The sequence below is a fragment of the Elgaria multicarinata genome, chromosome 20 (genome assembly GCF_023053635.1).
Source record: "Elgaria multicarinata webbii isolate HBS135686 ecotype San Diego chromosome 20, rElgMul1.1.pri, whole genome shotgun sequence".
NCBI classification, from domain to species: Eukaryota; Metazoa; Chordata; class Lepidosauria; order Squamata; family Anguidae; genus Elgaria; species Elgaria multicarinata.
Window position 1 is genome coordinate 19,008,936 of NC_086190.1, and position 25,832 is coordinate 19,034,767.

The 25,832-nt window shown below is 48.8% G+C and overlaps 1 protein-coding gene across 3 annotated transcripts in view; it reads right to left on the bottom strand.

Moving 5' to 3' along the window:
- The window catches only part of ARHGEF10L (Rho guanine nucleotide exchange factor 10 like), a 91,483-nt gene that overhangs the window by 28,037 nt on the left and 37,614 nt on the right, over nucleotides 1-25,832 (bottom strand). For 2 of the 3 annotated variants that reach the window (XM_063145167.1, XM_063145168.1), the window contains 15 exons: nucleotides 21,776-21,882; nucleotides 21,581-21,658; nucleotides 20,264-20,443; nucleotides 19,272-19,388; nucleotides 18,680-18,772; nucleotides 17,827-18,000; nucleotides 16,273-16,418; nucleotides 14,764-14,778; nucleotides 13,630-13,814; nucleotides 12,213-12,328; nucleotides 11,224-11,351; nucleotides 10,536-10,636; nucleotides 4,613-4,734; nucleotides 2,585-2,671; nucleotides 663-883 (listed from right to left, as the gene is read on the bottom strand). In XM_063145167.1, coding sequence (XP_063001237.1) covers nucleotides 663-883; nucleotides 2,585-2,671; nucleotides 4,613-4,734; nucleotides 10,536-10,636; nucleotides 11,224-11,351; nucleotides 12,213-12,328; nucleotides 13,630-13,814; nucleotides 14,764-14,778; nucleotides 16,273-16,418; nucleotides 17,827-18,000; nucleotides 18,680-18,772; nucleotides 19,272-19,388; nucleotides 20,264-20,443; nucleotides 21,581-21,658; nucleotides 21,776-21,882 — 1,870 coding nt within the window. The remainder of the gene's footprint in view (nucleotides 1-662; nucleotides 884-2,584; nucleotides 2,672-4,612; nucleotides 4,735-10,535; nucleotides 10,637-11,223; nucleotides 11,352-12,212; nucleotides 12,329-13,629; nucleotides 13,815-14,763; nucleotides 14,779-16,272; nucleotides 16,419-17,826; nucleotides 18,001-18,679; nucleotides 18,773-19,271; nucleotides 19,389-20,263; nucleotides 20,444-21,580; nucleotides 21,659-21,775; nucleotides 21,883-25,832) is intronic. The other variant, XM_063145169.1, reaches the window with a different exon arrangement.

Below are 25,832 nucleotides of genomic sequence, written 5' to 3' on the forward strand. Positions count from 1 at the left end.
AGTGAGTGAGGCTCTGAAGCAGAGAGAGGAAGACAGCTAGCCTCTTTGGCGGGAAAGCACTTCCGACTTGCCTCTTCAGCAGGAAAGCATTTTTTTTTTACTTGCATCTTTAACAGAAAAGAGCTTCAATCACACACACACACATCATGCTAGCTGAAAACGCCCCATTGTAGTTCCAAAATAAAAATGTTAGGAATCCAGTGGGCTGAGCTTAGACCGATTCTATTGAAGCAGTACGAAAAACGGGCCGTCATCCTTAAATTAGAAATGAGAATAACCTACAATGGGAGGCGTTGAACGAATTCCATTTCAGAGAAGGTCTCGAGGGCCGCCTTCCAATGGTGGGTGGAGGGAAAGGGGTGGAGCTTAAAGCTCTGCTTCCCGGTAACTCAACCTTCGAAGAGACGTGTCTACCTTTTAGGACGAGGGAAATTGCGCAAAAGCTAGGAAGCCGCACAAAGATCAGCGTTTGGGGGAGAAAGGGGCGTGGCCTCTTTGGAAGACCTGGAGGGCTGGATTATGACTCCGGAGCTGCGGTTCTCTACCCCTGACTTCCAAGGGGAACTCGGAGCCTGTTTTAGGGCAAAAGGACGTGGGAATACAATTTGTGCACCCAAATCCACAATCACAGACGCACCCCTCCCCAGCACACACTTGCTCACCTGCCGTCCTGCAGCCCCAGGCAGATTACAGGCTGGGCCAGGAAAGGCTGTTCGGTAGCTGTCTGGTCCTCTTCCGTTCTTTCCTCCTCGGCCCTCTCGGGAATGTATTCTGAGCAGAGGACTTGGGAGGCCACGGGGAAGGATTTGACTACACGTGGCACCGAACGGTTCAGGGAGAAGATCTCCACTTGGCCCCCGGCGCCCTCCTGGCCTCCCCCGACCTGGGAGAGCCAAGAGCGACAGGAAAGCACAGCGTTAGGGACCCTCTCACAAAAAAGTTGTCTAAATTATTCTAGTGTGGAGGTGAGGAACCTTGGGCCCCCGGTGGTCCAAATTCAAGCCTCTGGTGGTCCAAATTCAAGCCTCCGGGGGAGCGAAATTCAGGCCTCCGGGGGGTCCAAATTCAGGCCTCCGGGAGGTCCAAATTCAGGCCCCCTGGGGGGTCCAAATTCAGGCCTCCGAGGGGTCCAAATTCAAGCCCCCCGGTGGTCCAAATTCAAGCCCCCCGGTGATCCAAATTCAAGCCTCTGGGGGGGTTCAAATTCAGTCCCCCTGGGGGGTCCAAATTCAGGCCCCCAGGGGGGTCCAAATTCAGGCCCCCAGGGGGGTCCAAATTCAGGCCTCCGAGGGGTCCAAATTCAGGCCCCCTGGGGGTCCAAAATCAGGCCCCCTGGGGGTCCAAATTCAGGCCTCCGGGGGGGGTCTAAATTCAGCCCCCCCAGGGGCTCTCATCTGGCTCCACCCCTTTTCCCTGGCCCTGCCCCTTCCCACTGGCCGTGCCCCTTCCCCCTGAACACCAGAAATGTGTTTGAAAGGGGAACCCATTCATCCTATCTTCGCCTCTGCTCAAAACAGGGCCTTTTCATCTTTTCAAAGCTCTTCTATTTTGACCACAGCAGCAAAAGCTGCGTGCCTGTGCTGCGTGGAGCAAAACCTCTCTCCTCCGCCTCCCTTAAACCCCGTATTCTGTTTCCAGCCTTCCAGCTTTGTGTAAGGCACAGCTTAATCCGGTCCACTCTCTCAGAGGTTTGAGCTCCTTGACTGCAGCTAGCGAGATAAATGTCTTTGGTTCCAATTATTGCCATCCAAGAGATAAGGGATCTCACAGCGAGATAAAGTTCAACAAGCTGTTGGATCAAACCAAGCTGTCTTCAAACAGGCATTCTCTAGATGTATCGGACTACAGTTACCATTATCCTCAAACAGAACAACCAGCCTGGATGAGACCAAAGGCCTCTCTAGCCCAGCTTCCTGTTTTCCAAGGCACCCGACCGGATGTCCCACAAGCAGGACATGAGAACAATAGTATCTCCATCTCACATTCCCCAGTATACTGTCTCTGATAGTGGGGTGGTGGTGGTAATATATAGCCACTATGACAAGCAGGCACTGATTCTCCATGAATTTGCCCCGTCCCCTTTTAAAGCCATCAAGTTGTTGGCCATCATGACACTTGAGGTAGCAAATTCCATGGTTTATTTAACTCATGGCTTGTTGCCTTAGGCAGGTCTGTTAGTCTAGCAGATGTTTTTTCCCCAACCATGGTTCCTCCTCTCAAACCATGGCGAAACAACCTATGGACAACCCGTGGTTCTCTGAGTTCACCTGTAATGACAACCCATGGTTTAAAATACTCAGAGCTCACAGCCCAACAACAAACCATGGGTTGTTCATGGCTAACAAACCATGGTTTGTTAGCACGGCCGCATTCGCACGTCACGACAACCCAGAATTCAACAACCTCTACCATGATGTGAGAACCAGGCCGAGGTGATCTTTCAGTCCCAAATTGGTTGAAGGAGCTGAGATAAAAGAAATGTCCTTTTGGATCCAGAGTTTTGCTCAGATGACATCAGCTCTTGACACGCCTGGGAACACCAGGCACTGCCGTGACAGGACAAAGGGGGCAGATACAAACTCACCCAAAGGTAGCCTTGTGGTAGCGAAGTGCTGACGGCGGAGAAACCCAAGAGAGAGGAATGGACCGGAGTGTGTACAGCCGCGCCCAACTGAACAGGGAATTAAACAGAGAAGACATAAGGAGGAAAGAGTCAGAAAGAACAAACAGCAAAAGAGCAGATTTGTCTTTCTTTTTAGAGAAAGATCTCCAAGCAATTTTATTGTTGTTGTTGTTGTTAATAATCAGAACCATACAAATACCAAAAAAACCCCACAACCCACCACTCTTTGGAACGAAAACGCAAAGCCAGACTGCAAAGCTCCATTTAGAACCCAAACGAAGACGTTTGCAGGGACTTTGCTTTGCAGTGGGCAAGCCTCCCAGTTAAAAAGTAATTTTATCTCTTCAAAAGAGAGACACGGAGCCTGGCGGGCGACCAGAGACGACACGGAGCCTGGCGGGCGACCAGAGACGTGTCCACAGGCACCATGTTGAAAATGCCCAGAATGGAGCGCCAGGGAAGTGGGCGGGCAGGCGGCAACCCTGAAGAGAAGCACTCCATTACAGGAATGACTTGTATTTCTCAGCAGAGAGAGACAGAGAGCAACTGTGTTCACACCCTGCCCACGGGCTTCCCGAAGGCATCTGGTTGGTCACTGTGGGAGCCAGAATCATGGCCTAGGTGGACCTCTGGACTGAACCTGCAGGGCTTTGAAACTGCAGACCCTGAACAGGTTGTAGTGAAAACCCTAAACTTTGCCTGAGGGCCGGGATAGAGATTCTCGTTCTCTCTCTCTCCCTCTCTCTCTCTCTCTCTCTTTCATGCCTCGTTGTAGCTCAAAAAGGCAATGCAGAGAGAAAGGAGCTGATGAGAACCCAAATGCCTTCCCAACACAAAGCGCAGCAGTGCTGCTCCCTTTCAGCAGAGGTGAAACTGAGGCATAGCTTTGAAGCCAAAGGACACACACACATGCACACGCACACGCCAAAGCCATTCGCAATATCCTCCAGGGGACGCATATTAGGGAGTCAAAGGGGCTTTGTAGATTAATCGCAATCTATATGAATAAAGGAACTCGCCTTGTTCCAACGGCTTCCTTTTATCATCTCCTTTGCGGGGAGGGCAGAGGGAAATAAACCAAAGAGCAAAATTCTCAGCCTGGCTGACAGGGAGGGGGGAGCAGAGCATTGGCAAAACGAAAGGAGGAGAAAGCCTCCGACATACCCCTCCCACCCACCCCCGAGAGGAGATCCGGCCACCGCTTGGACTAATTAGACAAAACGACAGCCAGGCCCTTGGGGAGGGAGCGCACGTGCAGGCCGCCGTCGACACGGATCGTCCCTTTGGAGCCGGAGGCAGGAATGAGCGGGACACAGCCGGTGGCCCAAAGTAGCTGCACATCTGTTGCTGCCGCTAATTGGAGATATATATATATATAAAGGCGACATTCAGAAGCCCTCTAATGTCAGGGAGATGGGAAGCCACGGAGTTTTCAAGACGAGGCACCGGTTTGTCGCAACGGCATGGGATCTTTTGCAGTCTGATAGACGAATTTTGATTTGGGGAAGTCCTCGGGGGGGGGCTACATCCCACGTGTGGGTGGGGCCAAAGGGCGAGGAGGAGGAGCCAGCACACCAAAACGACCCCATACGTCAGCACTGGCTTTTTAATAGAGCGCCAGTGTGGTGTAGCGGCTGAAGTGTCAGACTGGGAGTCAGGAGACCCGGGTTCTAGTCCCCAGAATACACCCCACTACACCGCAACGCCTAAGCCATGGGTCCATCATCAAAACTGCTCAAGTGCCCACCGAGAGGCTCAGAATTTCTGTGTGGTTTTCTGGATGGGCTGGTCTCCGTCCGTACAAGTCAACCTCGGTCTTCTATGGAGCCAGGCCAACATTTGGCCTGTGCAGTGTCACTGACCCCGTGCACTGTAGCCCCAATATCGCCTTTGCGCATTGCTCAACCTCTCTCCGTTTTGCTCCCCCCCCCTGGAAACGCAAGTCGAACGGGGGCGCGGATGCAAAGAAAGCGTTGAGTAGCTTCTTACCTGCAGGTCAAGAGCCCGGGAGGAGAAGGCGGGGAGATGGCAGACGAGAAGAGGACACCAAAATGGGGCTTTGCTCTTTTTATCCTCTTCAGGACACAACCATCCCGGCTGGTTCTCCTCTCCTGAAGAAGAAGAAGAAGAAGAAGAAGAAGAAGAAGAAGAAGAAGAAGAAGAGGGAGGAGATGGAGATGATGATAGAGGAGGAGGAGGAGGAGGAGGAGGAGGAGGAGGAGGAGAAAAGAATATAGGAAAGTTGAGAGCCAATGTAACCATCTATATCTGCCTTCTGCAACTGAGGATTTCTGGATGTGTTGGACTACAACTCCAATCTTCTCCAGCTGCTGGCTAGGAAGGATGGGAGATGTAGTCCCAACACACCCAGAGGTCACCCAGTTGGGGATGGCAGCATTCTATCACCTCCAAATCCATCGGCGCGGGAGAGGAAGGATACTTTTATAATTTCTTAATATTTCCTTTCAGGATAGATTTCAGTGCAGTAGGTATATAGTTTAAAGAATTAAGTAAAAGCAAAAGCAGTTATGTAAGGAGAGGAAGTGGGAGAGGGACAGGATGGTGGACCCCACATTGGAAAGTTGTGCATGTTCAGAAAACTGCACATTGTTCAAGCACACACCTTGCAAATGCACATTTGGGAACTAGCAAACCATTCCAGAGAACCTGCACGCCTGCTCATGTTTGCGTTCAGTATTGCGGACGGGGCATTTTCCGGATGTTTTGCAAACCGAACCAGAATTCGAAAAAAGATCAAATAAAAGCAAAACCCATAAGAAAGCCGAGAAAAGGGGTGGGTGGGAAAACATGTTAGCAGACTCAACATCAGAAAGGCCGCAAATCTCAGAAGTAATAATAATAATAATAATAATAATAATAATAATAATAATAATAATAATATATTTATTTGTTACCCGACTGTCCCTCTGGATCGAAGCGGGGTACAACATAAATAAAAACACTATAAAATGCATACAACTAATTCATACGTTTAAAACCAGCGCATCATTAAAAGCAGCACACCATTAAAAAAGGCATCTTAAAATTCCGCTGGGTAGGCCTGCCGGAAGAGATCCGTCTTTATAGCTTTCTTAAATTCTGGTAGACTGTTAAGTTGACGAATCTCTCCCGGCAAGCCATTCCACAAACTGGGAGCGGCAGAAGAAAAGGTCCTCTGGGTAACAGTTGTTAATCTAGTTTTTGCTAGCAGAAGTAGATTTTCCCCAGAGGACCTGAGTGTGCGGGGCGGACTGTATGGGAGAAGGCGATCCCGCAGGTAGCCTGGACCCAAACCATGTAGGGCTTTAAAGGTGATAACCAGCACTTTATACTTTGCCCGGAAACTAATTGGCAGCCAGTGAAGAGATTTGAAGACTGGTGTGATGTGGTCCCCCCTAGGTATACCAGTGACCAATCTGGCTGCCATGTTTGGAAACATGACAGCCCTACCAAAAACGCACCCTGTGCAAGGCCAACTTGGTTTTGGTAGCATTTTCAGTGAGTTCTCAGTCGCAGAATGCAACACTGCATCACAACCGAGATGTTTGTCCAGGTCCGGGCCCGATTCAAAGTGCTGGTATTAACATTTAAAGCCCTAAACGGCTTGGGGCCAGGTTATCTGAAGGAACGCCTCCTCCCATATGTACCTGCCCGGACCCTAAGGTAGGGTGACCATATGAAAAGGAGGACAGGGCTCCTGTATCTTTAACAGTTGCATAGAAAAGGGAATTTCAGCAGGTGTCATTTGAATATATAGAAAACCTGGTGAAATTTCCTCTCTAGTATAGCTCCTGCAGCTTTAACTGTTGTGATGAAGAGGAAATTTCACCAGGTTTTCCATAAATTCCCTTTTCTATGCAACTGTTAAAGATACAGGAGTCCTGTCCTCCTTTCCATATGGTCACCCTACCTAAGGTCATCCTCAGGGGTCCTTCTCCGCGAGCCCCTGCCAGAGGAAGTGAGGCAGGTGGCTACCAGGAGCAGGGCCTTCTCTGCTGTGGCACCCCGGCTGTGGAATGAGCTCCCTAAGGAGGTTCGCTTGGCACCTACGCTATATTCTTTCAGATGCCAGGTGAAGACCTTTTTATTCTCCCAGTATTTTAACAGTCTATAAATAAATTTTAACTTGGTGTTTTAAATTTGTAATTTTGCATTGCTGCTGTTTTTATCTGGTTGAGCTTTTTATATTGTATTTTGTACTATGGTTTTATACTGTTGTTTTATACTTCGAATATTTTTAATTTTTGTGAACTGCCCAGAGAGCTCCAGCTATTGGGTGGTATAGAAATGTAATAAATAAATAAATAAATAAATAAATAAATCCCTGCGTTTCCTCTGGTGCCAAAATGTGCATCTTTGGGCTCAAAACATTTCATCCTGGGACTTGGGATATTCTAACTGTAGCGCCATCGTGCCGTATCGAGTGAAAAACACAACCGCCTCTGGGCTTGTTGGTTTAGCTAAGGAAGTTTCTGGAAACGTCTATCGATGGCTTTTGATCGCTGGTGGCTACTAGCTGCTGGACACCTCCACCCTCAATGGCTTTGGCGAGGGGCGGCGAGAAACCATTTCGTCTCTTTGGATAGAACCGGCATAGAAAGCAAGAGCCTCTTTGTAGCCAGCGGAGGCCGGAAAAAAGGTGCATTCCCCAAATTAGGATTAGAGCCTTTTTTTGTGCGGGGGGGGGGGGAGGAATAATTCTGTTTTAAACAGATTAGGCATTTCCACTTGTGCGTAATTGTACACAAAGCAGATAAATAAGCTCTTGAAATTCCCCCTCTTGCCCTCCGTCAAAACCGCACATGCCAGCAATTCTGTCCCTAAACTGAAAGACTGCCAACAGCCGTGCAGGGAGAAGGAACAAAGAGATGATAAAATAAAACTTTTTTCCCCTTTTTTTAAAGAAGGCTCCTGCACATTAGGGCTTTTAACGCATCTTATTTTTAAGTGGCGGTAACAGTTATTTTTCCTGCAGGCACCTCGGATTAAAATAGGCCAACAAACTGTTTTGTTTTGTTTTTTAAAAAAGGAAGGGGGGGTGAAAAAGCCCAAGAAAATCAAGTCATCATCGCCCGGGGGAAGTCGGGAATTCAAATAAGGTTTCAAATGAATTCCTCCCCTCCTCTCTCTCTCTTCCATTTAAAAATAAAAGAGCAAAAGAAAAGCTTTCTTGCCGTAGAGGCTGCAGGAGTCAAATAGAAAAGGGAGAATGAGAAGCAACTCGAACCATCTTGAGAGACCTCGGAGCAAACAAGACGGGAAGTCGAAATGTTAAAGAGGGAGGTTGGAGACACCCCGGAACCGTTCGCCGTTTGACTTTCCTCCGGTTAAGGGTGAGATTAAAGGGCTGGGATTGCTCGGCACAGCGGCCCTGAACAATGACATTGTGGGGTCATGCATTTTCAGGTTTTATTGGGCGGGGGGGTTAATTTACCCCTCCCAGTAAAACTTCCAGAGGGGACTAGCTCCATTTATGACGATGACGGGAGAGATTTTAGCAGCCAGTTGAACCAGGAACAAAGCTGGGTAATGAGTTTCTGTGGAATAACTTGAGCTGAGCTGAAGTTTCACAGAAGACAAGGTTTTTTTCTCCAGGACGGATAGGTGGTGGCTACTCAGGAACGGCATTGAACACCCACCCAGGACTATTCTCCGCAATCTTTTTGTGATGGCTGCCATTTTCCCCCTCCCACAATGCCCCAGAATGACATGAGTCCTGGTGCATTCTGGGGAGGGGGATGCAAAATGGCTTCCTGGAACAGACTATGCTGGGTGACCATATGAAAAGGAGGACCGGGCTCCTGTATCTTCAACAGTTGCATAGACAAGGGAATTTCAGCAGGTGTCATTTGTATAGAGAGAGAACCTGGTGAAATTCCCTCTTCATCACAACAGTTAAAGCTGCAGGAGCTATACTAGAGTGACCAGATTTAAAAGAGGGCAGGGCACCTGCAGCTTTAACTGTTGTGATGGAGAGGGAATTTCACCAGGTTCTCCATATATACAAATGACACCTGCTGAAATTCCCTTTTCAATACAACTGTTAAAGATACAGGAGCCCGGTCCTCCTTTTCATATGGTTACCCTAAACGCTTAGATGGAAGCCCAGCTTTGACTCAATGGGCTTATTTATCATGGCAATACCAACCCAGGTCTGTTCCGTTGGTAGAATGCGTGACAGAACTCCGCCTCATGGGATCAAAGACTTCTCAAATCCATCTTTCTGCTTCTCACAGAAGCCAGACCAGACACCCATGTGGACACATGAGAACTTAATTCCAGTTTGCAAACTCGCCCGAACACCAACGGAAACAGGAGTGCACTTTCTTCCAGAAAAACATCGCACCTTCCCAAACATGCAATCACATTCGGAAAACGCGTTGTTGTTTTAAGATGCCCACTTTGAGATGTGCATTTTCAACAGTGACACGATACACATTTCCATGTTTTCGGAGAACTTTTGATCAATTCAAACCCTGGTTCTTGCATCCTTTGATGCTGATCAGAAGTCTACAGACAGGACATGAGTTTCAACTGGAATTCAGTGTCACCGGCCAGAGTAAATGGGGGTTATGGGAATTGTAGTCCAACACAGGTCTCCAGCACGGGGAATCGCTGCTTTAACCCCTTCCGACTCTGCAACCTTAAGACTGATAAATGAAAAGTTTTGTAGTGTCCAGGCAGACAGCAGACAATCAAGTTTCTAGCTGTATCCTTACTGAAAATTCAGACTGAACTCCCATCATTCAATGGGGGAACGGGGATAATTTATTTCTCTCCTTCGCCGGGGGGCCTCCGGGAGTGACGCTTCAGGTCTTTAATTACAGAAAAAATTAAAAACGTAAACCAAAAGACAGCTAATTGGGAGCAGGAGAGACATGGGGCTACACCCAGTGGGGGCTGGATGTACACAGCGCAACCAAATTAAGAGCGAGCAAACCTGGAATTCCTAAACATATGGAAAAGAGGACAGCAATGTGCTAGTTTGCGGTGGGGAATTGGTTGGGTACCACTTTATTTCGAGGGCTAGGAGAACCAGGCACACATTTACTTCAAAGTTTGGTTTGCAAGCTCCCATTCTAGCTTGCAACCCATTGCATTTTTCAAAATCTGCACATTTGGAGGAAATTGTTCTTTGTCCAAAAAGCTTCGCATTTTTCAAGTACACATTTTGCAAACCAATACAAATTCGGGAATTTGCACACCATTTCGGAGAACACGTGGACGCGAACACATTCCGGATTGTGAACGGGGCTATATTTTTTTAAAAAAATGATTTGTTTAGAAATTGTTTTAAATGTTAGCTAGTTTTATTTTAAAATTTTGTGTATTAATTTTTCAAGTTCAGTCTTTTTAATCCAATCTTTTTAATTTTTGTAAACTGCCCAGAGAGCTTCAGCTATGGGGCTGTATAATAATAATAATAATAATAATAATAATAATAATAATAATAATAATGATGATGAAACAAAACCCTCATACGTATTTCTCATAGCGTTGCATTTTTAATGGTCCTCTTAAATTTACTAGTTTTCAATAATGGTTTTAATGATGTTAAATGGTTATGTCTGATTTCTCCTTGTCACTGTGACTGCCATTTCAGGATGGAACGGCAGGATATAAATCAAGTAAAGAAATGAATAAAGAAATGGGAGAGATGCAGGCACCAAGGTGGGTAGAAGCCAGCAAATATGAGGCAACAGAAGGAAAGGCTTCTTCACAGACCACATAATTAGCATCAATGGGATTTGTAGTCTAAGATCTGGAGGGCCACCCCTGGTTTATTCAAATAGGTCTTTTCTCCTTGTTTTTTTCCCCAGCTGGAAAAAGTGTCCTGTGTTACTTGAAGGCTTGCACAATGTCGCAAGTCTTAGTTGAGGCAGTGGATGTTTGAGCAAAGGGGGTTACTCACGGAGAGCGATTTTGGCCAAATGCAAGCGATTCACCCAGGAGATTTTGCTGAGGGGATTAGGAGTGATGAAGACCACCATGACGCTGATGGGGCGGCCGGACCTGAGATGGGAAAAAAAGCAGGAAGGTGAAGGATTAGAACACGGGTGCAGAACACCCGGCCCACGGGCCAAACCTGGCCTGTGTGTGAGCCCCAGATGGCCACGCCCCCTTTTCCCTGACCACCAATCAATTCGTGTTTTTGTGTAAATTAGCTCCACCCTAAAAGATTCAAACACCTCTCCTAACGCTTAGCTTTCAGTAGGAAGCTCTTGAAGGTAATGTACACCACTACCTTGGGTATTTGGGGATGCTTCTCGCACTCAGAAATCATGGGCAGATCACCACCTCCGGGCTTTTTAAGAAGCCAGCTAAACACCTGACAGCGCTTGGAGGGATAACTCCAAGCGAGATTCGTGGCAGATGGGCCAAGACACAGCCTCCCCCAACCTGGCGCCTGCAAGCTGTGAATGATGGGAACTGTAGTCCGACAAAGTTGGGGAAGGATGGGTTGGGAGAATTTGCTGAGATTCTCCTGAGCAATTCCATCCTAAGGTCGCCTCTCTGCGTTAAGCCAACACCACCAGTGGTCTTTCGCACCTGCAACCCACGCCAGGAGCGCTGAAAACAACAGCAGCAGCAACACGTACTTGTCTGGCTTCCCCGGAAGCAGGAGACGGAGGCGGCATTTGTTGGCGGAATGGATCTCCTCCTCCTTCACCCTCATCAGCCTCTGCAGAGCGAGGCACCAGTCCTGGGCGACCGTCATGTTCAGGTTCTAGAAGCCAGAGCCGGAAGAATCAAGCCAAGCTGCCTTTGCGAGGGACATGAAACATGGGCTTCCAATGACGGGTGCAAGTTTACTGTAGCTTTTGTAGGGCACTAGCTGGCCGTGGGGAGGCTTTCTGGGCAGAGCACGGCTGATCGATCCAAATCTGCAAAACCTTTTGCAAGAGCCCTTTAGTCTTTCATAGATAGAATCATAGAATAGCAGAGTTGGAAGGGGCCTACAAGGCCATTGAGTCCAACCCCCTGCTCAATGCAGGAATCCACCCTAAAGCATCCCTGACAGAGGGTTGTCCAGCTGCCTCTACTGTGGGAGAGCCCACCACCTCCCTAGGTAACTGGTTCCATTGTCGCACTGCTCTAACAGTCAGGAAGTTTTTCCTGTTGTCCAGCTGGAATCTGGCTTCCTTTCACTTGAGCCCGTTATTCCGTGTCCTGCACTCTGGGAGGATCGAGAAGAGATCCTGGCCCTCCTCGGTGTGACAACCTTTCAAGTATTTGAAGAGTGTTATCATGTCTCCCCTCCATCTTCTCTTCTCCAGGCTAAACATGCCCAGTTCTTTCAGTCTCTCTTCATAGGGCTTTGTTTCCAGACCCCTGATCACCCTGGTTGCCCTCCTCTGAACCCGCTCCAGCTTGTCTGCGTCCTTCTTGAAGTGTGGTGCCCAGAACTGGACGCAATACTCTAGATGAGGGCTGAATAGAGAGGAACCAGGACCTCCCGTGATTTGGAAGCTCTACTTCTATGAATGCCGCCCCAAATAGCATTGGCCTTTCTTGCAGCCATATGCCCCGTGGAAGTCTTTGGGTCTTATTCACTGCGCCCATTTATTGTTATTAGAAGTGGACTCACCTGGTACGTGCCATGGAGGGTGCTGATCAGCAGAGTTATCTGTTCCACCACGGCCAGGTCCTTCTGCAGGTCTTGGAGCTCCTGGAACAGACGAGGTGGGCCCAAGTAAACTTTATCTGACCGAGAAAGGAAAAGGAGACTTTTATCCTCAGCTTCTGACCTTAGCTAGCGATAGAGGGGACTTTTTTTAAAAAAAAGTGCCATGAGAAAAGTTATCAATGCCTGCATGGGTCACAACTGGGCATGTTTAGCCTGGAGAAGAGAAGATGGAGGGGAGACATGATCACACTCTTCAAATACTTGAAAGGTTGTCACACAGAGGAGGGCCAGGATCTCTTCTCGATCCTCCCAGAGTGCAGGACACGGAATAATGGGCTCAAGTTAAAGGAAGCCAGCTGAACATCAGGAAAAACTTCCTGACTGTTAGAGCGGTATGACAATGGAATCAGTTACCTAGGAAGGTTGTGGGCTCTCCCACACTAGAGGCCTTCAAGAGGCAGCTGGACAACCATTTAGGGTGGATTCCTGCACTGAGCGGGGGGTTGGACTCAATGGCCTTGTAGGCCCCTTCCAACACTACTATTCTATGACTCTATGACTTGTCCCACCCTGTTGCTTGGTAAACTGCATTTTCATTGCACTTCAAACACCCACAAAACCTGTTTGCTTTAAATCAACATTCCTTCTAATACCGAACTCGGTTGGTGAGTGCCGACAGGAATGGAGCCCAAACACGAGACCACGAAGACCCAAGAGGGAGGCATTTGCATGCTTGAGGGGGGGGGGGGCACTGACTTTGGCAGACATGCAAACTTTCTCTTTAAAACTGAAAGGGGTACTCTGGAGCAGCGCTAAAATGAGTCTCGGTTCACTATCAGAGGGAATGAGTGCAGACATTCCAGAGTTTATACGTTTTTCCACTTGGTACCTGGCATCTCAGTGACCTAAAACAGGCCTGATAAACATTCAAGTGTGAACATTTTAATCTGCAAATAAAAAGGAGAAGGAGGAAGAGAAAGGAGAACCGGGGAGGGGGGGAGAAGGGGAACAGGGGAAATGGGGGAGAATCAGGAGAAATGGGGGAGAACAGAGGGGGGAACGGGAGAGAAACGGGGGAACGGAGGGGGGAATGGGGAGAAACGGGGGAACGGAGGGGGGAATGGAGGGGGGAACGGAGGGGGGAACGGGGGAGAAACGGGGGAACGGAGGGGGGAACGGGGGAGAAATGAGGGAACGGAGGGGGGAACGGGGGAGAAATGGGGAAAACTGTTGCATATCAATGTGGGAACAATCCTGGAGTCCACGGTTTGGAGGAGTGAGAAGGCGACCAGGGTGGACAGACCTTCCTTCCTCCCCTTCCCGTGGACACTTTCATTTGGAGCAAGGGGTTGGGGTACAGGGAGAGAGACCCACTCACTGTGTGAAGACTGGCTACTTGGCATGTGCTTCTTGGACCCGACGTTCTGGATGACCACGTGCTCCTTCTCGTGGCCACTGCTCTCCTGCCCAACTTCCACCACTTGGACCTGCGGGAGGGCGGTGTTCCACTTCACAATGTACTTGGGCCCCAGCGGGACGAGGGTGCTGATTTCGAGCTGCCCCCTGAAAGAAGGGGGGGAAACCCTCGCCTTAGAGAGCAGGGGGTCGAGGGTGCAATCTCGTCCCTGAACGCCACAGGACACAACTCCTCCGCAAGAGGACACCGTCTCCACTCAACACATTCAAAACTCAAGCAAGGATGTCGGGAAAAGTCTCGGTGTTCATTTGAGAAAAGCAAAAAGCGAAAACGAACCACAAGTTTCTAGACCTTAAGGCTGGAAAGCCCAAGGGCCGGATTGCATTCTGGAGAAGCTCTCGGGGGCAGCATTCCAGTGGTGGGCGGGGCTAAAGGCAAAAAGGGGAGTGGCCAAAACATCAGCCTATTTTAGCTTGAAGTTCTTCCTGCCAGCAACGAGGTCTTAGGAGAGACATTTCGACTTTTTAGAATGGGAGGAAAAAATGGAACAAACACCAGAAAGGGGTGGAGCTAGGAGAAGGGGTGGAGCCATGAGAAGAGGCAGAGCCCTCCGGGGAAAACTGGAAGGTCAGATTAAGAGCCCAGGAATGTGGGATTTAGGCCCTGGGACGGAAGTTCTTCGCCTCTGGTTTAGCCAATGAACGTCATCAAGTCTCAAATTCAAAAATCCACAGAATATTTCCCAAAGCTTCACCTCACAGTTTGGGGAGTTCCGTGGCAGACGTTCCTTAGCTGACAGGAAGATGCAAAGAGAGAGCCACGAATGCCCAAAGTCTGAAAATCCTTGATGTGCCAGAAGTATTAACACACCCGCACAGCACTGCCGCCACAACACTGTGATTGCTTACAGCACCGCCACAACTCATTGCAAGCGTGGCAAATGATTTGAGCTAAGCCCCGCCCCCAAACCTAAGCCAACAGAAGCAATCGCAAGCCTATCATGACCCGCCACGAACATGCAAATCCTTCACCCCGTCACCCGCACACCCGGAAGGGCAAAGCACACACCACACCACTACACACCCTTGGGCCTACCTGGTGTTAATCGGCCTGCAAAAGAGAAATATTAAAACAAGAGTCATTGCTGAATTGTTCGAGGCCCTGGGAAAAGTTGAGCTCATCCCAATTCAGATCTACGTCTCGCTGTGTCTCGTGAGATGCCAAACCAGGTGCAGCCACTGCCGCAGCAACAGAGGTGACCAGGCGCGCATGGTTTTGAACACATTTGACCTGATCTCCAAGAAAAAGATCTCGGAGTCGCAGTGGACAAGACAGCTCGATTGAAATGTCAACCCAGCGTGCAGCAGCACTGAAGAAGGTAAATTAGGAAAGGAATCAAAAGTAAAACTGCCAATAGCCTACTGCCGGCATACAAATCTACAGTGTGTCCATGCTTGGAATATCATGTACCATTGCAGGCACTGCACCTCAAAAAACATATTGCAGAGTTGGAAAAAGTGAAGCTAAGGGTGCATGTTTAGACAGAAAAAAGTTCTACATCTCTGGTTGGAGAATACTGGAAGTTGTAGGCCTCTTTTTCCTGTCTACACATGCACAGGATTGCGCCTTAAAATGATCAAGGGGTTGAAGCAACTCCCACATGAGGAAAGTTACAACAACTTGGACTGTTTAGCTTAGAGAAAAGTTGAGTAATGGAGGAGTTCGAAACCATGCAGGGCGTGGAGAATGTGAACCGGTAGACATTTTCATCCCTCTCCCATCATACTAGAACCCAATGGGGTCATCGTCCCATGAAGCTCATGGGACAGATAAAAGGAAGGACTTCTTCACCTAGCGCAGAGTGAAACTATGGAACTCACTACCACAAGATATAGGGGTGGCCACCCATTTGGATGGCTTTAAAAGGGGGTTGGATAAATTCCTAGAAGAAGATAAGACTATCAATGGTTACGAGTCCTGATTATGCTACCACCCGTATCAGAGGCAGTAAGCCTGTATGCAGCAGTTGCTGGGGAACATGGGCGGGAGGGTGCTGTTGCACCATGTCCTGCTTGTGGGTCCCTGGTCAACAGCTGGTCGGCCGCTGTGTGTAAAGTAAAACAAACCGCTTGATGTTTGGAAGAAGCAGAAGGTTAAAACAGATTAACCCATTGCTGCTTGTATCTAGATTCTTGGTTGAGGTTTTCTTTCCATCATGCAACGCATGATACAAGGTGACACAATCTGACTTTGGGAAAAGGGACGTGACATTTCCACCTCTGCCTCACACACGCAGACATTCCAGAGTCGCACGGAAGACTTGTCCACCTTACGGCAAGGTGTAATCAAAGCAACGCCTTCCATTAATTCCATTGGGGGGGGCGCGTGGAGAGAAGAGACACATTTCTAGGTGCTGAACCAGCAGCATCCTTTTTCAAAAGAAGCGGCGTGTTACACCCAAGGCGCACTGAAGTCACTTTGCATTTTTGTTCCCATTTCTGGGTTTGTCCCCCCGAGCGCCGGGGCGCAACCTTCTTTCTCCCCCCCCCCCCGGTCTCTCAGACACACACAAGCGACGCGCACGCACAGATTCAAGACACGCACTTGAAATTGATATTGGCGCACACCAGCATGTCATTCAAGAGGAACACTTTCCGCTCTTTCGACTTGATGAGTTGACCCCGGTCGCCGTAAACGGTCTCCGTCAAGGTCTCGCAAAGCAAAAGCTGGCGCTGACCTGAATTTAATAACTGGAGAAAGATTTGGGGGGGGGGTCAGGGGGACAGAGAAGAAAGGAAGAGAAATATAGCACAGAGAGAGAGAGATGATCTCCCAGGTGATGTTACAACAAGGATATGACAACCACCCACCCCTCTTCAGAGCAGGACTGGTTTAAACCACTGAACTTTAAAGAGAGATTTGCTCGACACTGAATACAGCCTGCGTCTTGAGCTATGAGGGGGTCACACCAGTGAGGCCACAATCATTTATGGGCTGTTTTCCAACAGGAAAAGGGCAAAATAGAAAAGAAGGAGGGCAGTGAGGGGAGAAAGAAAAACAGAAGCTGGGAAAGAAAGCCAAAAAAGCAAATATAGAATGCAGAAGAAAGGAATAGCAAGGAAACAGCAGTTATAAGCAATGAGAGAAGTGAACCCCAGGTTGAAGGGGGGTTGCCCTAGAATGGGGGTGGCCAACACATGGCATGATCCCTCCCCCCGGCTTTATTTTTTGCACACACCCTAAACCCCCACCCACCCACCCCAAATTTCAGCAGCTGGATTATGGGAGTTGTAGTCCAACATAGACATTTGGAGGGCACCCGGTTAAGACGTACAATCTGGATGCAAAAAGGTTGTTCCCCCCAAGAAAACTGTTCCGAACTGTCCAAACAAGGAAGAAATTTGCAACTTGGCAAATTTGCGAACTTTTTTTTTGAAAAAAACGCTCCTTCTGGTGTTCACATTTCAGATTGTGAATGGAGCATGTTTGCATGAATTGTGAACATCCCTAACCTATAAGCACGTGTGTGTGTGTGTGTGTGTGTGCACAAACACACACACACACACACGAGCCAATGCTGCAGCCAAACAGCAGGAGTACACAGCATACCTTCCAATTTATAGTCATAAAGTAGAAGTCAGTTTGGAGATTAGTATGTGATACCACAAACGGAGAATATGGGACACTGCGTGAGAAAGGGAAAGAGAGGGAGACACAGCATGTCCCCAAACAGCTCAAGAGTTTCCCGGAGTTTCTTTTCCCCGGGAGAAGCAATTTCTCTCCGTGTCAGCAAACAAGTTCTAGCCGTCTTCATCATTACTAAGAACAGGTCTTTGGTAAGGCCAAGGGCCTTGGGTGCCCGTTCAAAAGCAAAATACTTTGCATGACAACAGGGATAGCTCACGATATATTTTGACTGGGAAAATCCAGTTCCCCAAAGCTACTGTGATGATCCCAATGAATTTCAGAGGGAACAGAGGAGTCCAAGCGGGTGGCAGATGGTGTCGGAGTCGCTGCTAATAAAACAGTTCCTGAGAGCCCTCCTTCCACTACACCGCTGCTCCCGCTGCGGGTAAGTGCCCACTGCAAATTAGTATGGAAGAAAAGGGGGCCACCTGGTTCTGGATTCTGCCCCCCAAGTGAGAACCGTCCACGTACCTTGTTGAGGCTGCTCCGGTCACTGACGCTCTTGGTTAGCTGCTGGATCTCAGCCACTTGATCAGCCAGCCGCTTCTGTTCGTTGAGCTTCTCGGCCAACGTCTCCAATTCTGTTAGGGCGAGTTGGAGAGAAAGCCGGTCGGCGTGGCCTTTGGGGGTGTTCTTAAGCATGTCCTGGGATAGGTGAACACACAAAAGGGGGAGCGTCAAGCAAGATCACCCTCCCAACACCCCCAACGCTGAAGTTGTGCACCCAGTTTCGCCCAAGCCATGTTCTCACCACATCCGTGAGTAAGTACGTCCCAATCCGTCCCTTCCGCTGACTCTACGTTTCTCATGTTTACAGCCTTGCGCATGATTCCTCCTGAGCTTTGAGAATCATTCCCAATCCTACATTCACGCCATCCCAAAATCTTATATATTTCATATTTACACAAAAAGCTGCATGCATTTTCGTGTGCGTTTTGCCCAACGCATTCAATTTTTGTATGCCGTTTTGCCTGGTCTACACATTTCGCCCAGCAATTTTCCCGACTCAGCCATCTAAGCATTCAAACTAAGCATTTTTGGACACACTTTTCCCCCATGGACTCATTTTTTTATGTATTTATCGACGGGAGAACCCCACTGCAACATTTGGAGAAGTGCGAATTTCAACGGATAACTACGTTTCGGCCCGCAAATCAGTTCCAAACTCGAAATTAGTTAAGTCCACATAAAAATGTGCACCAAGCTAATTTCTCTGTTATTTATTTATTTCTTGCAAAAACAGGCCTTCAATTCTGCCCCTCTGGTTGATCAACAAGGAGATGTCCACCCATAAAACTGCACGACGAGCACCTAAAATCGGTACCTGCAGCAGAAGGATGAACTGGGGGAACCTCTGGATGGGTTTCACCATCAACCCATAGAGCGTCACACGGTCCACGCTGCCCATCTGTCTCTTCTGTCAAGAGGAGAATCATCCACCATAAATATTTCCATCCTCTCACCTCAGACACACATCTGTCTTTAGAAAACCAGCCTTTATTAGAATATAAGAAGAGCCGTGCTGCTGGAACAGACCGTGGGTCCGTCTAGTCCGTTGGCCAACGAGTTGCCCCAACGGGAAACCCACAACATAAAAACACAAGAGCCGTGCTGCTGGATCAGACCGAGGGTCCATCTAGTCCAGGACTCCATTTACTTAGGTGGCAACCAGCTACTCACAAGAAACCCACAAGCAGGCCATGAGTACAACAGCACCCTCCCGCCCATGTTCCCCAGCAAATAGGCATGCTGCCTCTAATAATGGAGGTAGCATAGAGCCATCACGGCCAGTAGTTCGAACCCAGCCCTCCCAGATCCAAGAGCGACATCGGAAGTTCACATTCTCAGAAGTTGGAATGGCCACCTTACAAATATCCCTCGCCTCCAACAGGGCATTGTACACCTCTTCTCCTGACCTTGAGGAATTCCAGGAAGGCAGGTTTGGTAAGGCAGGCCTTCTTGATCAAGGACATGGCACTGGTGAAGTTGTTGACGTATTCGCTGTACACGTCCAGCACCATCGACTTGGAAAACTTGGGGGAGGGAAAGACAGAGGAGCAGAGTTACATTCCACAGACTGCTTACATGCTACCCAGAAAACAACAGAATGAAAAAAAAATCCTAAAACTCAATGGATGGACAGATCTGTTTCAAACTTGGCATAGCTAAAGTCCTTGCTAAGAGCAATCGTGGTGCCAAGTTTCATCTCTTTATCTTTTAAAATATTTTTTTAACAAAATTTAAATCCTCAAATTTTAAAAAATTCCTAAAAATTAATGGATGGACAGATCTGTTTCAAAATTGGTATGGCTAAAGCTCTACCTAAAAGCTATCATGGTGCCAACTTTCATCTCTTTATCTTTAAAAATGACTATTTTAAAAATAATAATTTTAAAACCTCAATTTTTAAAAAATTCCTTAAAAATCAATGGATGAACAGATCTGTTTGAAATTTGGTATGACTAAAGCCCTTCCTAAGAGCTACTATTGTGCCAAGTTTTGTGTCTTTATCTTAAAAAATGACAGAGTTATAAGCATTTTTGTTAATTCCCATTAGAGCTGCTCTTTGGAAAAATCTGGATTTCCCCTCCCCCTCCCGGATTTGTCATCAAAACCCTGGACAAATCCAGGCAAATCTGGTCATACGGTCACCCTAATTAGCCTCCCCCAACTGGATGCTCTCACGATCTTTGGACTACAACTCCCAGCATTCCTGACCATTTGCCACGCTGGCTGGGATTGATGGGTTTTGAAGTCCAAAACATCCCAAAGGCACAAGGTTGAGAAGGCGGCCATCGGTCATTGCTATGACCTGAACAGTCCACGCTGGAGAGGCGAGGGACGTCCATCCTTGGGACAGAACCGCCATTTTGTTTCAGACACACAGCGCTGTCCCACAAACACCCACCGAGGCCACGAAGAGGTCGCCGATCTTCTCCATGGTATCCCACTCGGCTACGCGCGAAGTCAAGGCGATCTGGAACATGGAGTGGCATTGAAGGATCTCTTTGACCCGGAAGAACACCACCTGGCATTTCCTGGCGCTGAGGACTTTGGGTTCCATCTCCATCAGAGGGTTCCTGTAGTCCTGTTAGCAGCAGGACAGGAGAGCAGTTAATACAGGCCCTATCAACGGCCCAGAGTCAGAAATATATCTATGAGAGATTTCACTTCGTTTAATTGTCAGACTTCGGGGGTTGTATTCAAGGTTAGACCTACACAGAGTAGACCTATCCAAACAGAAGTGACTTAAGTTAATCAATAGTTCTGCTCTAAGTAGGCCTATGATTGGATACCACACCGGGCCTCCAGCCCCATTCATTTCAATGGGTCTACTCAAAGTTGGCTACAAACCTTATGCATTATGTTGCATTAATGCACAGTGCGGAAGGCGTGATAGGAGCTCTTTTCTCCGTTATTTCATCAAATTTAAATCAATAACACCCTTCCGGATTGACCATTCTGGCACCTGCAATGTTTTTACACCGTTCAGCGTTTGTTAGAAAGCTACAGAAATAAGTCATGAACTTGTACATTTCTGTCTAGTCTCAAATTGCTTCAGCAGATAAACAAATAACCTACGCTTGGCATCTATTTGTTTATTGAGACCCTAAATAGCTCGCACAGCTGTCCCATAATACGTTCTTTGGGAAGCTCACAAGACAAATACAACCCGATACAACACAAAATGATTAAATGTCATTTGAAACTAACGACATAATTAAAACGCAAATCTGAAACAGAACCGAAGCACAAAACAACCTCCCACAACCTGGTGCCTCTCAAATGCCTTGGACTACAACTCCCATCAGCCCCTACCAGCATGGCCGACGGTCAGGAATTAGGGGATCTGGAGAGCAACAGGTTGGGGCGGACGGACATAAAATATGAACGACTGAAAAAGCCCAAGTGAACGGAAAAGAGTCTTCCTTCAACTGCCACCAAAGAGACCACAAAGATGGGACCAGAAAAACTTCACCAGGAATGTTGTTCCGCAACTGAGGGGCCACTACAAAGAAGGCCTCTCCTGCGTTTGGGGGGGGGGTCACATCTCCCTTTAATCCTCTCTTTTCCAAGCATATAACCAGACTCAGCTCTTCCAAGCATTCCTCATGGACCTGTTTTCGCCATCTTGGCAAACAGGCACAGGAAGACGCTTCCTTGGATGGGAGAAGGTGAGCGGGCCGCGTGAGATTGTCTTCCTGAGAAGCAAAACGCTTCTTACCTGTAAGATTCGCCTCAAAGAATCCACATAGCTCCTCTCGCTCTGCATGATGGAGCCCAGGATGTGACGACGGACAACCTACGAGAGAGAGAGACAGATGGAGAAGGAAGACGCCACAGAATTGAGCAGGGATTGTCCGAGGGAGCTGCCCAAAAGTTTAGGGCACAATCTGAGAGACGTCCCGGCACCACAAACCTGCTGAGGGCTTAATCCTTCTGGCATTGGTCCTAGCTCGGGGAGCAAGTGCTTCAGATCTGTCACCGGGACCTCCAAGAATCCCATGTCCTCCTCTTCAGAGTCACCTGGGAAATGACACAGAGGTACAAGGTGATCCCCAGAGTTATTCCCTAATCCTGGGAGCGGCACACTGGAAGGACGCAATCGTTGACAGCTAGCCAGAACACATCCGCGAGGAACACGTTGAAACGTCCACCACTGGGGAGGTTTCCCAGGGGACATTCAACTGATGCACTACAGCGCACAAGAATTCAGAGTGACCAGGCCGCTGACATGGGTGTTCTTTTAAAATTGCAGCTGCTCATAGCAAAACACTGCTTGAAAAACATTAAAAAGCTTCTAGCAGTCATGCAAATATAATGCCCCTTTTTAAAATAATAAAAAAAAATCAAGAGCTTCCAGTAGTCATGCAAACATCACACCCTTGTGTTAAAAAGAGAAAAAAAACTTCTAGTCAATCGACTGGACATCAGGAAAAACATCCTCATTGTTAGAGCAGTGCGACAATGGAACCAGTGACCTAGGGAGGTTGTGGGCTCTCCCACACTAGAGGCATTCAAGAGGCAGCTGGACAACCACCTGTCAGGGATGCTTTCGGGTGGATTCCTGCATTGAGCAGGGGGTTGGACTCGATGGCCTTGTAAGCCTCTTCCAACTCTGCTATCCTATGATTCTAGTCATCATGGAAATATCAAAGCCCTTTAAAAAGGCTTTGGGATGAGCAAAGTTTCAAGAACTGGGTACCATCTTCACATACTCCTCTTTGCTTTGAATGAATTCCAAGAATGTCTGGAGACATGTTCACAAGCTAAGGAAGGGAAGGATGGAAGGGAAGAGAAAAGGGACAGGTAGGAAAACCGAGGGGGAACAGGTAGAGACGAGCATTTAAACAGTATCGGCCTCGATCAACGAGGTTCTGACTCAGCAACTGTTCCACCACACATCACTTTCGCCAACATTCCTAGATGAACAAGCAGCTCAAAATGGAAACATTTGGTCTGAGCTCCTGCCAAACTTTCATTTCGATGATGCACAGTGTTGGAAAGGGTGGGAAGGGGCTCTCCACACCCATCCATCCACCCACCCTCCCTGCCCCCGGCATTTGCGACACGGAGAGACCACCCTACCCAAAGCATGCCAAAAACCAGGCGTCTCAAGGAAGTGAGCCAAGCCACACACTGCTGGGGGTAGAGGTGAGCTCAACAACAAAGACGCACGGCCATTCTGGGCCTGAAGTCGGGGAGAATTCTTCCCCACCTAAATGTCAGCCTGTCCGCAAGCAAAATCACCGCTGAGGGAAACGCCAGGGGCCCCGATTCCAGCTGGGATGCCCCAAAGGGGGTGTGGGGCTAGGAGAGGAAAATCCAAGCTTGAAAGGGGGGAGAAAGAGGAACACGAACACACACAGAACGAACACAAGACGGACCCACACAAAACACAGACGCAGACGCCCACGACGCAGGCTTACCTGAGGCAGACGAAGAGGAGGAAGAGGAGAACCGGACAACGACATAACTCTTGTCCACCCGGTGCCGTTTCCGCCACATTGTAACCCCGGGTGCTTCTGTCTCTCCAACCCCTCTGAGTCCGCCCCAAAGTTCCTCTTTCTCAAGGCTCACGCCAGGCTGCTCCTTTGCGTGCTTTAGGCTCCCAGGACCCGGGACGCCTACGGCCCCCCACAAAACACACCCGGCATTTCGGAGACACCTAGCAAAGGGTCTAGGATCCGTGCCGGCCTAGGAGGAGGAGGAGGCGGGAGTGGTGTGTGTTAGCAACCCAGGGACGGGTGGAGATCACAGGGTGACAAGAATAGACTGGAGAGGGTGACCTTTTTCCTTCCCTAATTTTGGAACAGCTGCTTGGCTCACTCGGGGCAGCGATCATCCGGAGAGGAGAGACCAGAACGGAAACAGCTTGAGGGAGGCAGATAAAAATTGGGCCAAGGGAAAGATTTGAGAGAGAGAGAAAGAGAGAGAATTTGGGAGGGCGAGTACCACTTTCTGTGGCTGAACACCAGCAGCGGAGGCAGTAAACTGGGGGACGGGAGCGGCAGGGTGCTGCTGCCAGCTTCCCATGAGGCATCTGGTGGGCCACTGTGCGGACAGAACGCGTGACTAGATGGACCCTGGGTCTGATCCAGCAGGGCCCTTCTTATCTTTATGTAGAGGAGGCGTAACGGCACACACACAAAAAGACACTGCGAGGATGAAATGCAGGTGTGCAAACTTCGCTCGTGCACACCTCTCCACCACCACCAACGTACCTGAGCCCCATCCGCGACAAAATCCATTTACACACTTGGAATGTTGCCAATTTGCCAAAGTGTGTTTTATTGAATGAACGCAAGATCTCTCTATATTTTTTTCCTAAGGTACAAAGGAAGGTTTAAATGAAAGTGCGTCCAAAAGATTTCATTTTCTTTCTCTTTTTTTAAATCAAAGGAATGCAGGGCCACCAGTATTAAGGGGTGAACAGAGTGAGTGAGTGAGTGTGTGTGTGTGTGTGTGTGTGAGTGTGTGTGTGTTGTGTGTGTGTGTGTAACCTCTAACTTTTAAAATTAAGGCAGATATGTTCAGAGCAACACCAGACCAACAATAAAAAACCAGACAGGCTGTTGCTGAGTGACAGAGCCCTTCATTTGCAAGAGGAATTGTCCCTGGTTCAATCCTCAGCATTTCCAAGTAGCAAGATGCAGGATCACTGATAGGTTATGCCTTCACTGATTGGCTATGCTTTGTGGGGGGGAGGCTGTAGCTCAGTGGTGGAGCCCCTTTTTTGCAGGCAGAAGGTCCCAGGTTCGATCCCTGGCATCTCCAGGTAGCAAGATGCAGGATCCCTGATAGGTTATGCCTTCACTGATTGGCTATGCTTTTGGGGGAGAGGCTGTAGCTCAGTGGCGGAGCCCCTGCTTTGCATGCAGGAGGTCCCGGGTTCGATCCCCAGCATCTCCAGGTAGCAAAATGCAGGATCGCTGATAGGTTATGTCTGAACTGATTGGCTATCCTTTTGAAGAAGAGGCCATAGCTCAGTGACAGAGCCCCTGCTTTGCAGGCAGAAGGTCCCAGGTTCGATCCCTGGCATCTCCAGGTAGCGAGATGCAGGATCACTGATAGGTTATGCCGTTGGCTATGCTTTTGGGGGAGAGGCTGTAGCTCAGTGGCGGAGCCCCTTCTTTGCAGGCAGAAGGTCCCAGGTTTATCCTTCAGCATCTCCAGGTAAGGATGGGGAAAATTCTGCCTGAAAGCCTGGAGATCTGCTGCTGCCAGTCAGTGTAGACAGTACTGAGCTAGAAGGACGAAGGATCTGACTCAGCAGCTTCTTTCAAAATTCACTCTGCAAATCCTTGCCATTGGACTGTCACGCCCAGCGATAACAACCAAACAAGCAGTCCCCTGCCCCAAGGAGCTCACAAGCTACATATCAAGAGCGGGAGAGGAAGGCGGAGCAGCAAGGGGAACAGAGGAGGCGCGTTCGTTCTAGCTGCAGGCCACAGCCACGATCCACTGACAAGGGAGCAGCGCTTGACACGGCACACACAACAACACAGCCACGAGCCACTACAAGGCCCGCACAGCGGACGCGATGCGCTCGTCACCACGTTATAGCACAACCGGGCGATCCGGTCAATTCTATGCGCGAAAGCAAGGAGCCAAGCTCCCTCTCTGTCGCCTAGATCAAGCGGTGCTGGGGCGCGGACCCGCCAGGAAGCCGTGCTCTCTGAACAAAACAACACCCACCTCTCCTGAGGTACGTGGATTTGCCAGGGGTTACACCGTGGCAAGGAAAAAACACTCTGCATGCACTCAGAAGCACTCGCTACCCCAACTCCCAGGCATAGGAAAGACCCTGGAGGGGTGATCGCCTTCCTTTCCTACAAAACACTCTTCTGAACATGCACAGAGTGCCTTTGGCCAGGATGTTGAAGCTGCACAGTTGCGTGCCGTACATTTTGAGTTAGGGCGGTAGAGCTTCCTGGGGATGGGTTTTTTCACTCTCCTCACCATCCCTTCCACTC